Genomic DNA, 13,203 nt, shown 5'->3' with positions numbered 1-13,203 from the left:
AGATTTACCAGATGTATTGGGTCACCAATTTACACCATCCCTCCAAGTTTGGTCTCTGTAGGTCGAACTATTTAAGCACTATAGCTCTCTTAAAATTGGAATAATAATAATAATATGTCAGAATAATAATATCCTTAACAAGAACACTAACTGTAAGTTGCTCTGGATAAGAGTATCTGTTACATGACTAATATATATAATAATACGAGTTTTTCGGCCCGATTCAGGATTTGGACCCCTAATTATGCACCACATGTACAATTCCAACGGGGGGCAGCATAGGCACTGGCAGTGTAATTGACCCATCCCAGGCAGTGTCCGGTCCTTGTGCCCATATATCCCTGAGTCCATATGTCTGTGTTGTGTCATCACTATTTGGTCATGCTAGACAAGACGGAAGAGCCTCACTTTCTAACCTTTAACCTTTCCCATAACCTTATCTCTAACCATCACCTTTTCATTTAAACTGATAGCAACTAACTCCTGGATATTGATGAAAGTGCCTTGGTTGTCCCTTGTGGCCATCTAGTGACTGCTGAGAGGGTCGGTCTATGAGTAGAAGGTGAGGACGCTCTTGTGGTTGCCTCTGATCAACATGGTGGGAGGGAGGTTCTTGGTGAGGATGTCCAACCAGGCCATGTAGAGGTGGTCAGAGACTGAGCCTAGACGGGCGATGGGCATACTCCTGCAAAGAGGGAAGTACAGTATTAAACCTAAGTTATCTAAACAGTTGGCTATTAGCAGCAAGGTCACCACTATATGGCCGTGGGTGTCTCAGGGGGATTTCACACATGCGTCTAATACATAGTTGAAACAGGACAGATATAAGCACCAACCAAATGATTATTATTGTTGTTATTATTGTTATATACCTCAGTTAGCTTCATAGTTTTGTGACGCATTGGACTATCATATTTATGTCTTTTTTACAGAGAGATTGATAGATGATAATATGGCTCTTGTTGGTGTCTCTTATAATTAGGGCCTAGAGTCTTTCCTGAACACATGGTGACCTGATCAGGAAAAACTCTACAGTATATTGTACTTACACTATGATGAGGTTGGCAGCTCGGGAGTTCTCCTGCAGCAGTTCATTCAGCCTGACCTGGAGGTTGGTCTGGAGGAGAGAGGACACAAAGTGGTGGTGGGCCACATGGTTGGTATGACAACCATATAAGGCTTCAGTGAAAACACAGCTGTCTACTTCTGTTGCTACTGCATCATGGGACTGTTGGATTCTATTGTCCAGATGAATACATTACATTCTACTACAAGAAGATATAGTTTATATTTAGGTGCAGGAGTTCCACAATACTTTGGAGCTAATATTCTATAAGACGAAAAGGAGCTCAAGCAATGGAACATTTGAGGTGCTGGTACTCAGCCCCGGTGAGCTGCCCAACTCAAGCACTGGTTGAGCATGTTCATTCATGTTGTACTGCAATGAGCACAGTATGTGGTTGTTAATCAGTAGAAGTTATTGGTCTCTGTGGTGAGCACTGTGCAGTGCTCTGGCTCTACAAGTCTCTATGGTGAGCAGTCACTGGTCTGTCTCTAGACTCCACCTTTTCCTCGAAGGTGTCCAGCTCAGCGTCAGAGATCTTCCAGGGGTTGTCTTTCCTCAGAGCCTCGGCCAGAGTGGTGCTCTTTGACCCCTCGTGAAGACGGAACGGCTCAATCATGTCCTCAAACATCTTCCAGCTGGGGGACGAACACAGACAGCAGTTAGCTGGGTTAATCAGGTATTAATCACTGATCCTATGACTTTATATTTTACCTGTGCATGTTATCATTCATCTTGGCACAGAATGAAATCGACTACTCTGACACCAGAGATGGAGCAGTTTGAAGCTGAGTTGTCTTTTCTTGTGTAAATACTGAATGAGACAAAGTTCTGCGTCTGTTTTATATAGTCATTAACTATCTCACTATAATAGAGCCTTTATCCATTTCCTGACTGGTGTTGCTTTCGGCTGACTGCTGATCACATCCCTGACGTGTGGTTGGTCAGCTGAGAGTGACCTCACGGCTACAGTACAGAATGTCTGGAATCTCTCCCACCACAGCATGTGAGCGACAGTGTGTGTGTGTGAGCAGTCACATCTCCCCAAGGGTGTGTGTGTGTGTGTGTGTGTGTGTGTGTGTGTGTGTGTGTGTGTGTGTGTGTGTGTGTGTGTGTGTGTGTGTGTGTGTGTGTGTGTGTGTGTGTGTGTGTGTGTGTTTATATTACCTGTTAGAGTTGGGGTTTTGGGTGATGTCGTCGATGACGTGGATGTCTGCATATTTGATCCTGAACTTCTCCAGCAGAGACTTCAACCTATAAACACAGACACACACAGAGGCACACACTGATCACCACTGCTATGAGCTGCGATATAACAGGTCTTATTTCCAAAGATGTGCTTGTTTAGCCAGTCTGTTTCTGCTCTCTTGCCAACTCCTTATGGAATTGTAATGTGTGGCATGACCATGGCAGAAATGGATTAGTGACAAGTACAAACAGATCTGGGACCAGGCTAGTGGTTGTTGATGATTAGACTGTATTATCTTCCTCTATTCATAAATGATTGAAATTGATTATACGTACTCATGCCTGTCCTGCTCGACACGTCCCGGCTGGCCAGCGATGAAGATCCTCATCTTACAGTCCTTGAACTTCTTACGGGTTGTCAGGATGTAGGGCAGCAGTAGGGTTAGACCTGACACACAGACAGAGAGAGAGAGACAGTGAGAGAGAGAGACCATGAGTGAGAGAGACAGAGTGTGTGTGTGTGAGAGAGAGAGACAGTGAGAGAGCTAGAGACAGACAGACAAAGTGCGAGAGAGATACACAGATACACAGACAGAGAGAGAGAGACAGTGAGAGAGAGAGAGACAGTGAGTGTGTGTGTGAGAGAGAGAGAGAGTGAGAGAGACAGTGAGAGAGCTAGAGACAGACAGACAAAGTGAGAGAGAGATACACAGATACACAGACAGAGATACAGGCAGAGAAAGAGAGAGCGTGAGAGAGGAAGGTAGGTAGCTATTTCAATCTATAAGCCTATTATGTGAAGATGTTGTGGTCTATAATGAAGAGAGTGATATAGACATGCTGTGGTCTACAATGAAGAGAGTGATATAGACATGCTGTGGTCTATAATGAAGAGGGTGATATTGACATGCTGTGGTCTATAATGTTGGAGAGTGATATAGATATGCTGTGGTCTATAATGAAGAGAGTGATATAGACATGCTGTGGTCTATAATGAAGAGAGACTTATAGACATGCTGTGGTCTATAATGAAGAGAGGGATATAGCCATGCTGTGGTCTATAGTGAAGAGTATGATATAGACATGCTGTGGTCTATAATGAAGAGATACTTATAGACATGCTGTGGTCTATAATGAAGAGAGTGATATAGACATGCTGTGGTCTATAATGAAGAGAGTGATATAGACATGCTGTGGTCTATAATGAAGAGAGTGACATAGACATGCTGTGGTCTATAATGAAGAGAGTGATATAGACATGCTGTGGTCTATAGTGAAGAGAGTGACATAGACATGCTGTGGTCTATAATGAAGAGTGATATAGACATGCTGTGGTCTATAATGAAGAGTGATATAGACATGCTGTGGTCTAAAATTAATAGAGTGATATAGACATGCTGTGGCCTATAATGTTGGAGAGTGATATAGACATGCTGTGGTCTATAATGAAGAGAGTGATATAGACATGCTGTGGTCCATAATGAAGAGAGAGATATAGACATGCTGTGGTCTATAATGAAGAGAGACTTATAGACATGCTGTGGTCTATAATGAAGAGAGTGATATAGCCATGCTATGGTCTATAGTGAAGAGTGTGATATAGACATGCTGTGGTCTATAATGAAGAGAGACTTATAGACATGCTGTGGTCTATAAGGAAGAGAGTGACATAGACATGCTGTGGTCTATAAGGAAGAGAGTGATATAGACATGCTGTGGTCTATAATGAAGAGAGTGATATAGACATGCTGTGGTCTATAATGAAGAGAGTGATATAGACATGCTGTGGTCTATAATGTTGGAGAGTGATATAGACATGCTGTGGTCTATAAGGAAGAGTGTGATATAGACATGCTGTGGTCTATAATGAAGAGAGTGATATAGACATGCTGTGGTCTATAATGAAGAGAGACTTATAGACATGCTGTGGTCTATAATGAAGAGAGTGATATAGACATGCTGTGGTCTATAATGAAGAGAGTGACATAGACATGCTGTGGTCTATAAGGAAGAGTGTGATATAGACATGCTGTGGTCTATAAGGAAGAGAGTGATATAGACATGCTGTGGTCTATAATGAAGAGAGTGATATAGACATGCTGTGGTCTAATATGAAGAGAGACTTATAGACATGCTGTGGTCTATAAGGAAGAGAGTGATATAGACATGCTGGGGTCTATAATGAAGAGAGTGATATATACATGCTGTGGTCTATAGTGAAGAGAGTGATATAGACATGCTGTGGTCTATAATGAAGAGAGTGATATAGACATGCTGTGGTCTATAATGAAGAGAGTGACATAGACATGCTGTGGTCTATAATGAAGAGAGTGATATAGACATGCTGTGGTCTATAGTGAAGAGAGTGATATAGACATGCTGTGGTCTATAATGAAGAGTGATATAGACATGCTGTGGTCTATAATGAAGAGTGATATAGACATGCTATGGTCTATAGTGAAGAGAGTGATATAGACATGCTGTGGTCTATAATGAAGAGAGTGATATAGACATGCTGTGGTCTATAATGAAGAGAGTGACATAGACATGCTGTGGTCTATAATGAAGAGAGACTTATAGACATGCTGTGGTCTATAATGAAGAGTGATATAGACATGCTGTGGTCTATAATGAAGAGTGATATAGACATGCTGTGGTCTATAATGAAGAGTGATATAGACATGCTGGGGTCTATAATGAAGAGTGATATAGACATGCTGTGGTCTATAATGAAGAGTGATATAGACATGCTGTGGTCTAGAATGAAGAGAGTGATATAGACATGCTGTGGTCTATAGTGAAGAGAGTGATATAGACATGCTTTGGTCTATAATGAAGAGTGATATAGCCATGCTTTGGTCTATAATGAAGAGAGTGACATAGACATGCTGTGGTCTATAATGAAGAGAGTGATATATACATGCTGTGGTCTATAGTGAAGAGAGTGATATAGACATGCTGTGGTCTATAATGAAGAGTGACATAGACATGCTGTGGTCTATAATGAAGAGAGTGATATAGACATGCTGTGGTCTATAGTGAAGAGAGTGATATAGACATGCTGTGGTCTATAATAAAGAGTGATATAGACATGCTGGGGTCTATAATGAAAAGTGATATAGACATGCTGTGGTCTATAATGAAGAGAGTGATATAGACATGCTGTGGTCTATAGTGAAGAGAGGTATATAGACATGCTGTGGTCTATAATAAAGAGTGATATAGACATGCTGCGGTCTATAATGAAGAGAGTGATATAGACATGCTGTGGTCTATAATGAAGAGAGTGATATAGACATGCTGTGGTCTATAATGAAGAGTGACATAGACATGCTGGGGTCTATAATGAAGAGAGTGATATATACATGCTGTGGTCTATAATGAAGAGTGACATAGACATGCTGTGGTCTATAATGAAGAGAGTGATATAGACATGCTGTGGTCTATAATGAAGAGTGATATAGACATGCTGTGGTCTATAGTGAAGAGAGTGATATAGACATGCTGTGGTCTATAATGAAGAGAGTGATATAGACATGCTGTGGTCTATAATGAAGAGTGATATAGACATGCTGTGGTCTATAATGAAGAGTGATATAGACATGCTGTGGTCTATAATGAAGAGTGATATAGACATGCTGGGGTCTATAATGAAGAGTGATATAGACATGCTGTGGTCTATAATGAAGAGTGATATAGACATGCTGTGGTCTATAATGAAGAGAGTGATATAGACATGCTGTGGTCTATAGTGAAGAGAGTAATATAGACATGCTTTCGTCTATAATGAAGAGTGATATAGCCATGCTTTGGTCTATAATGAAGAGAGTGACATAGACATGCTGTGGTCTATAATAAAGAGAGTGATCTAGACATGCTGTGGTCTATAGTGAAGAGAGTGATATAGACATGCTGTGGTCTATAATGACGAGTGATATAGACATGCTGGGGTCTATAATGAAGAGAGTGATATAGACATGCTGTGGTCTATAATGAAGAGAGTGATATAGACATGCTGTGGTCTATAATGAAGAGTGACATAGACATGCTGTGGTCTATAATGAAGAGAGTGATCTAGACATGCTGTGGTCTATAGTGAAGAGAGTGATATAGACATGCTGTGGTCTATAATGACGAGTGATATAGACATGCTGGGGTCTATAATGAAGAGAGTGATATAGACATGCTGTGGTCTATAATGAAGAGAGTGATATAGACATGCTGTGGTCTATAATGAAGAGTGACATAGACATGCCGTGGTCTATAATGAAGAGAGTGATATAGACATGCTGTGGTCTATAATGAAGAGAGTGATATAGACATGCTGTGGTCTATAATGAAGAGAGTGATATATACATGCTGTGGTCTATAATGAAGAGAGTGATATAGACATGCTGTGGTCTATAATGAAGAGAGTGATATAGACATGCTGTGGTCTATAATGAAGAGAGTGATATAGACATGCTGTGGTCTATAATGAAGAGAGTGATATAGACATGCTGGTGTCTATAATGTGTCACCGTTGTGTGATGTGTAAAGAGAGGTCGCCTACCTCCGTCATCAAACATCCACCAGACATCGATGGTTCCTTTGCCCTGTTTCCTCTGGAACTGAGTGCTGTTGGACACCAGCCTTTCATTCACTACCACTACCTGGGGAGACTGGGGGGTCGTCACTGATGCTGGGGGAGAGAAAAGAAAAGAGAACACATTAGTAATGTGTTTAATAATACAGTTACGACCAAGTATGCTCAGTTCCTATGATCATTCATCTCTCTCTGTGCCTCTCTCTATCTCTCTCTGTCTGTTTCGCTCTCTCCCTATCTCTGATCTCTTCCCCTCTCTTTTTCCCCAAGGTTGGTTGGTTGGTTGGTTGGGGGGGGGGGAGTTGTGTGTGTGTGTGTGTGTGTGTGAGTGAGTGAGTGAGTGAGTGAGTGAGTGAGTGATCTGGTACCTCTGGAAGTGAGGCCTTGTGTAGATAAGTTCCGTGACTTCCTGAAGATGGATTTCCCCTTATTCTCCTCAGCCAGCTCTTCTTTCTCCAGATCCTTCTGCTCCTGGGCTTCTCTCTCCATCTCCTCTGGGGGGCGGTAGAGAGACACGTTACAACAGGGTTCTACTCATCATTACATCATTAGTGTACATTGTAGCCATAGCAAAACGTTTTGCGATGGAAAACCAAAATTAAGTTTAGCTCATCCCTCCCTGTTTCAGTCCATTTTCCCCTGGGTTGTCCCTAGTGAATACAACCCATCACATTAGACCACTGTGTCTCAAACCTCTCCTGGGTTGTCCCTAGTGAATACAACCCATCACATTAGACCACTGTGTCTCAAACCTCTCCTGGGTTGTCCCTAGTGAATACGACCAATCACATTAGACCACTGTGTCTCAAACCTCTCCTGGGTTGTCCCTAGTGAATATGACCAATCACATTAGACCACTGTGTCTCAAACCTCTCCTGGGTTGTCCCTAGTGAATACAACCCATCACATTAGACCACTGTGTCTCAAACCTCTCCTGGGTTGTCGCTAGTGAATACGACCAATCACATTAGACCACTGTGTCTCAAACCTGTCATGGGATGTCCCTAGTGAATACAACCCATCACATTAGACCACTGTGTCTCAAACCTCTCCTGGGTTGTCCCTAGTGAATATGACCAATCACATTCGACCACTGTGTCTCAAACCTCTCCTGGGTTGTCCCTAGTGAATACGACCCATCACATTAGACCACTGTGTCTCAAACCTCTCCTGGGATGTCCCTAGTGAATACAACCCATCACATTAGACCACTGTGTCTCAAACCTCTCCTGGGTTGTCCCTAGTGAATACGACCCATCACATTAGACCACTGTGTCTCAAACCTCTCCTGGGTTGTCCCTAGTGAATACGACCCATCACATTAGACCACTGTGTCTCAAACCTCTCCTGGGTTGTCGCTAGTGAATACGACCCATCACATTAGACCACTGTGTCTCAAACCTCTCCTGGGTTGTCCCTAGTGAATACGACCCATCACATTAGACCACTGTGTCTCAAACCTCTCCTGGGTTGTCCCTAGTGAATACGACCAATCACATTAGACCACTGTGTCTCAAACCTCTCCTGGGTTGTCGCTAGTGAATACGACCCATCACATTAGACCACTGTGTCTCAAACCTCTCCTGGGTTGTCCCTAGTGAATACGACCCATCACATTAGACCACTGTGTCTCAAACCTCTCCTGGGTTGTCGCTAGTGAATACGACCCATCACATTAGACCACTGTGTCTCAAACCTCTCCTGGGTTGTCCCTAGTGAATACGACCCATCACATTAGACCACTGTGTCTCAAACCTCTCCTGGGTTGTCCCTAGTGAATACGACCCATCACATTAGACCACTGTGTCTCAAACCTCTCCTGGGTTGTCGCTAGTGAATACGACCCATCACATTAGACCACTGTGTCTCAAACCTCTCCTGGGGGACCACCACAGAGTTTCAAAAATATATATAATATAATTAGAATTAATTTAACCTTTATTTAACTAGGCAAGTCAGTTAAGAACAAATTCTTATTTATAATGATGGCCTACACCGGCAAAACCCAGATAATGCTGGGCCAATTGTGCGCCGCCCTAAAGGAATCCCAATCACGGCCGGTTGTGATACAGCCTGGATTTGATCCCGGGTGTCTGTAATGACGCCTCAAGCACTGAGATGCAGTGCCTTAGACCGCTGCGCCACTTGGTAGCCCACATGTTTGTTCTAACCCTGCACTAACACATCCATCAACTAATCTACTAATTCTCGAGCCCTGGAGTGGTTGAATAAGGTGTGTTAGTGCTGGGCTGGAACTAAAGCCAGCAAACCCTGTATCTCTCCAGGACAGGAGTAACTACTAGATTAGTGCATCTATGACTCCTGGGGAGTGTCTCAAATTGCACTCTATTGCCTATATAGTGCACTACTTCTGACTAGGGCCCATAGCCCTGCAGTGGCTCTGTTGGTAACAGTTTATTCAGTAGATGTTATTGCTAGGAGCTGATTAGATGTGACCTTCATCTACTGCCTCTGATCTATGGACCAAAGAGCTCTCCTTATCAACTCGATCAATGTTGTCAATGTTATCAATAGTCATTGTATGATTGGGGTTGTTATATGGAAACAGCCACACAACAAACCATGAGGAGATGACTTGTGGTGTTTTTCTGACAAAGTGAGTGTACTTTAACCAGTACTATATCTATACAACAGCTCTATTTACATCACAGGCCCCGAGGCTGGAGTATTCTGACTGCTTCTGTTTTATACATTGGTGTGTGTGTGTGTGTGTGTGTGTGTATGTGTGTGTGTGTGTGTGTGTGTGTGTGTGTGTGTGTGTGTGTGTGTGTGTGTGTGTATGCATGCATGCGTGTGTGTGTACTCACCCTGAGCCTTTATGATGTGTGAGATGTCCAGTCCCTGGTTCATCCTTAGTACCACGGTTCCGTACTCAAAGTCAAATGCATCGCTAAAAACACACACCCGGCACAGAACATACACTTTAATAACACACAGTTAGCACTTATCTTGCTTATTTTGTTTGTGTGTGTGTGTGTACACTGAGTATACCAAACATTAGGAACACCTGCCTAACATTGAGTTACACCCCCCTCCCCACTTTCCCCTCAGAACAGCCTCAATTCATCGGGGCATGGACTCTGCAAGGTGTGGAAAGCGTTCCACATGGATGGTGGCCCATGTCGACTCCAATGCTTCCCACAGTTGTGTCAAGTTGTCTGGATGTCCTTTGGTTTGTGGACCATTCTTGATACACATGGGAAACTGTTGAGTGTTACAGTTTTTTTCGATTGCTAAACGACAGTGGACACAACTGGAGTCACATGTGCAAAACTCTAACTACAGTCTGCACAGCAGCAGTTCATGTGGACCAAATACTAGTTCGTTTTTCATTGCTTGAACACAGTTTTCAAAACTCTACACACTTATCCCATGACTTTAACCACAACCTGCATAACACTGTGGATTTACAGCACTTTGTTCAAATGCTAACACACTGCTGTCAAAACTGTGAACCACACATTCAAAACGGAATAGACTTCAGCCTTGTGCCTTTCAAACACTGCTGATTGCAATTTCAGCTGAAAGGCTAAGCAGGTGTCTTGTTTTAGACTTGTTAGTGAACACACACACATATTACAGTATATATAGGTAGAGCTCAGAAAGACTCATTTTGGAAATGGAACAAGGAAGATGGGTTCGTGGAGGGAGAAGGGTGGCAGGGAGAGGGCGGATGCGTGGAGGAAGACAAAGAAGACAAAGAGCTTTTATTTCAGATGAAATAAGGGCTACACTTATAGACCATGTCGTGAACCATGGTCTCTCATTGAGAGAGGCAGGGTTGAGGGTGCAACCCAATCTGCAAAGATCCACAGTGGCATCTGTAATGCGAATTTTCCATCATGCAAACAGGTGAGAGTTACATCCTTACAGTAAATGAAAACATTACAGGAATCTATTTTGTATTGCAATTATATAATATTTACACAGATATATATTACAGTAAGTTTGACTGTAAAATATATTTTTACAACAGGACCCAAAGGCTGCCCCCAACAGGGGGAAGAGGAAAAATATTTTCAGATGCGCAGGAAAATGCTATTGTTGACATGGTTGTTGTCTATCAATGCAATAAAACTGTGGGAGATTCAAGATAGAGTGCTGGCTGATAATGATATATTTGAAAATGTTAATTCTGTCAGCACAACAACTATTGCTCGAGTCCTAAAGAAACACCAAGTTACAATGAAACAGTTATACACTGTACCGTTCGAGAGAAACAGTGAACGGGTAAAAGAGAAAAGATACCAATATGTCCAGGTAAGACGTCTGAGGTTACGTACACAGCTATACAAAATATTTACAGTAAAAAAAAAACACTAGCATTTCTACAGTAAAACTGTGCACTTACTGTTTTTCAGAGAGTAATGGAGGTGGAAGCACTGGAAAGACCACATTCATTTGTATTTATCGATGAAGCTGGATTTAACCTTGCCAAAACACGGCGCAGAGGAAGGAATGTTATAGGTCAAAGGGCCACTGTGGAGGTTCCAGGCCAAAGGGGGGGAAATATCACCATGTGTGCTGCAATGGCCAATGATGGTTTGCTTCTCAACACACCACTCATTGGCCCATACAACACAGAAAGGCTTATAGCTTTCCTAGAACAGCTCTATGCTCAGCTAGTGCCAGCAGAACAGGGGGAGCCAGTAAGAAACCCCCAAGTTTTTGTCATAGTTTGCGATAACGTTGCTTTTCACCACTCTGCAGCTGTCACAGATTGGTTTGCAGCACATCACAGATTTATGGTTTTGTACCTGCCTGCATATTCACCCTTCCTCAACCCAATAGAGGAGTTTTTCTCTGCCTGGAGGTGGAAAGTGTTTGGTCACCACCCACATGACCAAATGTCTCTTTTGGAAGCCATGCGTGCCGGATGTGAGGACACGAGTCCAGAGGACTGCCAGGGATGGATAAGGCACTCCAGAAGGTTCTTCCCGAGGTGCATGGCAAGAGAAAACATTAGATGTGATGTTGAAGAAAACCTGTGGCCTGATGCTAGAGAGAGGCAGGATTAGCCCCTCAATTATTTGTTCGAATTACAGTATGTACTTTTAGTTTCTACCTTTTTTTTCTCATTACTGTAATTCCGTAAATTACTACAGACTATTGAAGCAAACTGCTAATTTTCATTTACCTTAAAGAATTGTTATGTTCTAAAAAATGTAATAAATCATGTGAAAGAATGTCACTCTTTTCTTTGAAGAAAATATTACTTTGTATGAAGTCACTGAAATTGTTCAAACTGTAAAGATGAAAAGTTTGTATTTTCTGTATTGGTGTTTGATGCTAGTGTTTTTACTCTCAGTGTGTTCTGAGTGACAGTGTGTGTTATCTCAGTGAGGGTTGTGCATAGTGTTTGGCTGCACTGAGCGTGTTTTGAGCCATGTGTTAAGAGTTGTGTTGCTTGGAATGAGTTTTGCAGGTGATGTGAACTGTTTAGCTCAGGTGACTGTTGGTAGTGCAGACTGTAGTTAGAGTTTTGCACATGTGACTCCAGTTGTGCCCACTGTCGTTTAGCAATCGAAAAAAAACTGTAAAAACCCAGCAGCATTGCAGTTCTTGACACAAACCAGTGCAGCTGGCACCTACCACCATACTCTGTTTAAAGGCACGTAAAAGCACGTTCTCACCCATTCTCCCTCTGAATGCCACACATATACAATCCATGTCTCAATTGTCTCAATGCTTAAAAATCCTTCATTAACCCGTCTCCTCCTCTTCATCGTCACTGATTGAAGTGGATTTAAAAGGTGACATCAATAAGAGATCATAGCTTTCACCTGGAATCAGCTGGTCAGTCTGTCATGGAAAGAGCAGGTGTTCCACTCAGTGTATGAGTGTGACTTACTGCAGTACTCCTACATAGCTCTGTACGCCGGCTGTGTCTGCTGTCCTCCAGTCCTTCTTGAAGCCCATCATCAGAATGTTGGGTTTCAGACGACCCAGACCTGATGCCTAGGACAGAGAATGACAACAGGTTATAACACACAGGCTGATCTTGAAAGACTTACACTACCTGCATTCAAGCAGACCTGGGACAAAAACATGGAAAAGACTTCTAGTTTTCCTGCCTGGTACAATAAAACCAATGGAATCATCTCCAAAGTGCAAACTTCACCAACCCTGCATGCTGGTCAACTTAAATCAAGGTCGCGTTTGGAAGTATTTGACTCCAAGACCGCAAGACTTTCCAGCAAAAATAGTATTTTATTAATGAAAAGTATATTCCAAAACACAGAAGTTGAGAATAGCCTAGTAAACAATACTATAAAGTTCTTTCACAGCCTGATTAATTAACCTCCCTGATCTCTGAAGAGGTACACTGCCTTCGGAAATTATTCCG

At 42.5% G+C, this 13,203-nt stretch overlaps 1 protein-coding gene across 1 annotated transcript in view; it reads right to left on the bottom strand.

Moving 5' to 3' along the window:
- Window positions 1-326: 326 nt before the first annotated feature.
- Window positions 327-13,203, bottom strand: part of LOC139403838 (solute carrier family 12 member 1-like) — a 64,259-nt gene continuing 51,382 nt past the window's right edge. The window contains exons 18-26 of the mRNA XM_071146987.1: window positions 12,709-12,815; window positions 9,665-9,747; window positions 7,205-7,330; window positions 6,804-6,932; window positions 2,588-2,699; window positions 2,231-2,317; window positions 1,566-1,701; window positions 1,050-1,117; window positions 327-685 (exon numbers count right to left, since the gene is read on the bottom strand). Of these exons, the coding sequence (XP_071003088.1) occupies window positions 550-685; window positions 1,050-1,117; window positions 1,566-1,701; window positions 2,231-2,317; window positions 2,588-2,699; window positions 6,804-6,932; window positions 7,205-7,330; window positions 9,665-9,747; window positions 12,709-12,815 (984 nt within the window). The 3' untranslated portion in view covers window positions 327-549. The remainder of the gene's footprint in view (window positions 686-1,049; window positions 1,118-1,565; window positions 1,702-2,230; window positions 2,318-2,587; window positions 2,700-6,803; window positions 6,933-7,204; window positions 7,331-9,664; window positions 9,748-12,708; window positions 12,816-13,203) is intronic.

This window comes from Oncorhynchus clarkii, unplaced genomic scaffold (assembly GCF_045791955.1).
Source record: "Oncorhynchus clarkii lewisi isolate Uvic-CL-2024 unplaced genomic scaffold, UVic_Ocla_1.0 unplaced_contig_3709_pilon_pilon, whole genome shotgun sequence".
NCBI classification, from domain to species: Eukaryota; Metazoa; Chordata; class Actinopteri; order Salmoniformes; family Salmonidae; genus Oncorhynchus; species Oncorhynchus clarkii.
Note: the sequence above shows the minus strand (reverse complement) of the source record. Positions and strands in the feature narration are given on the sequence as shown.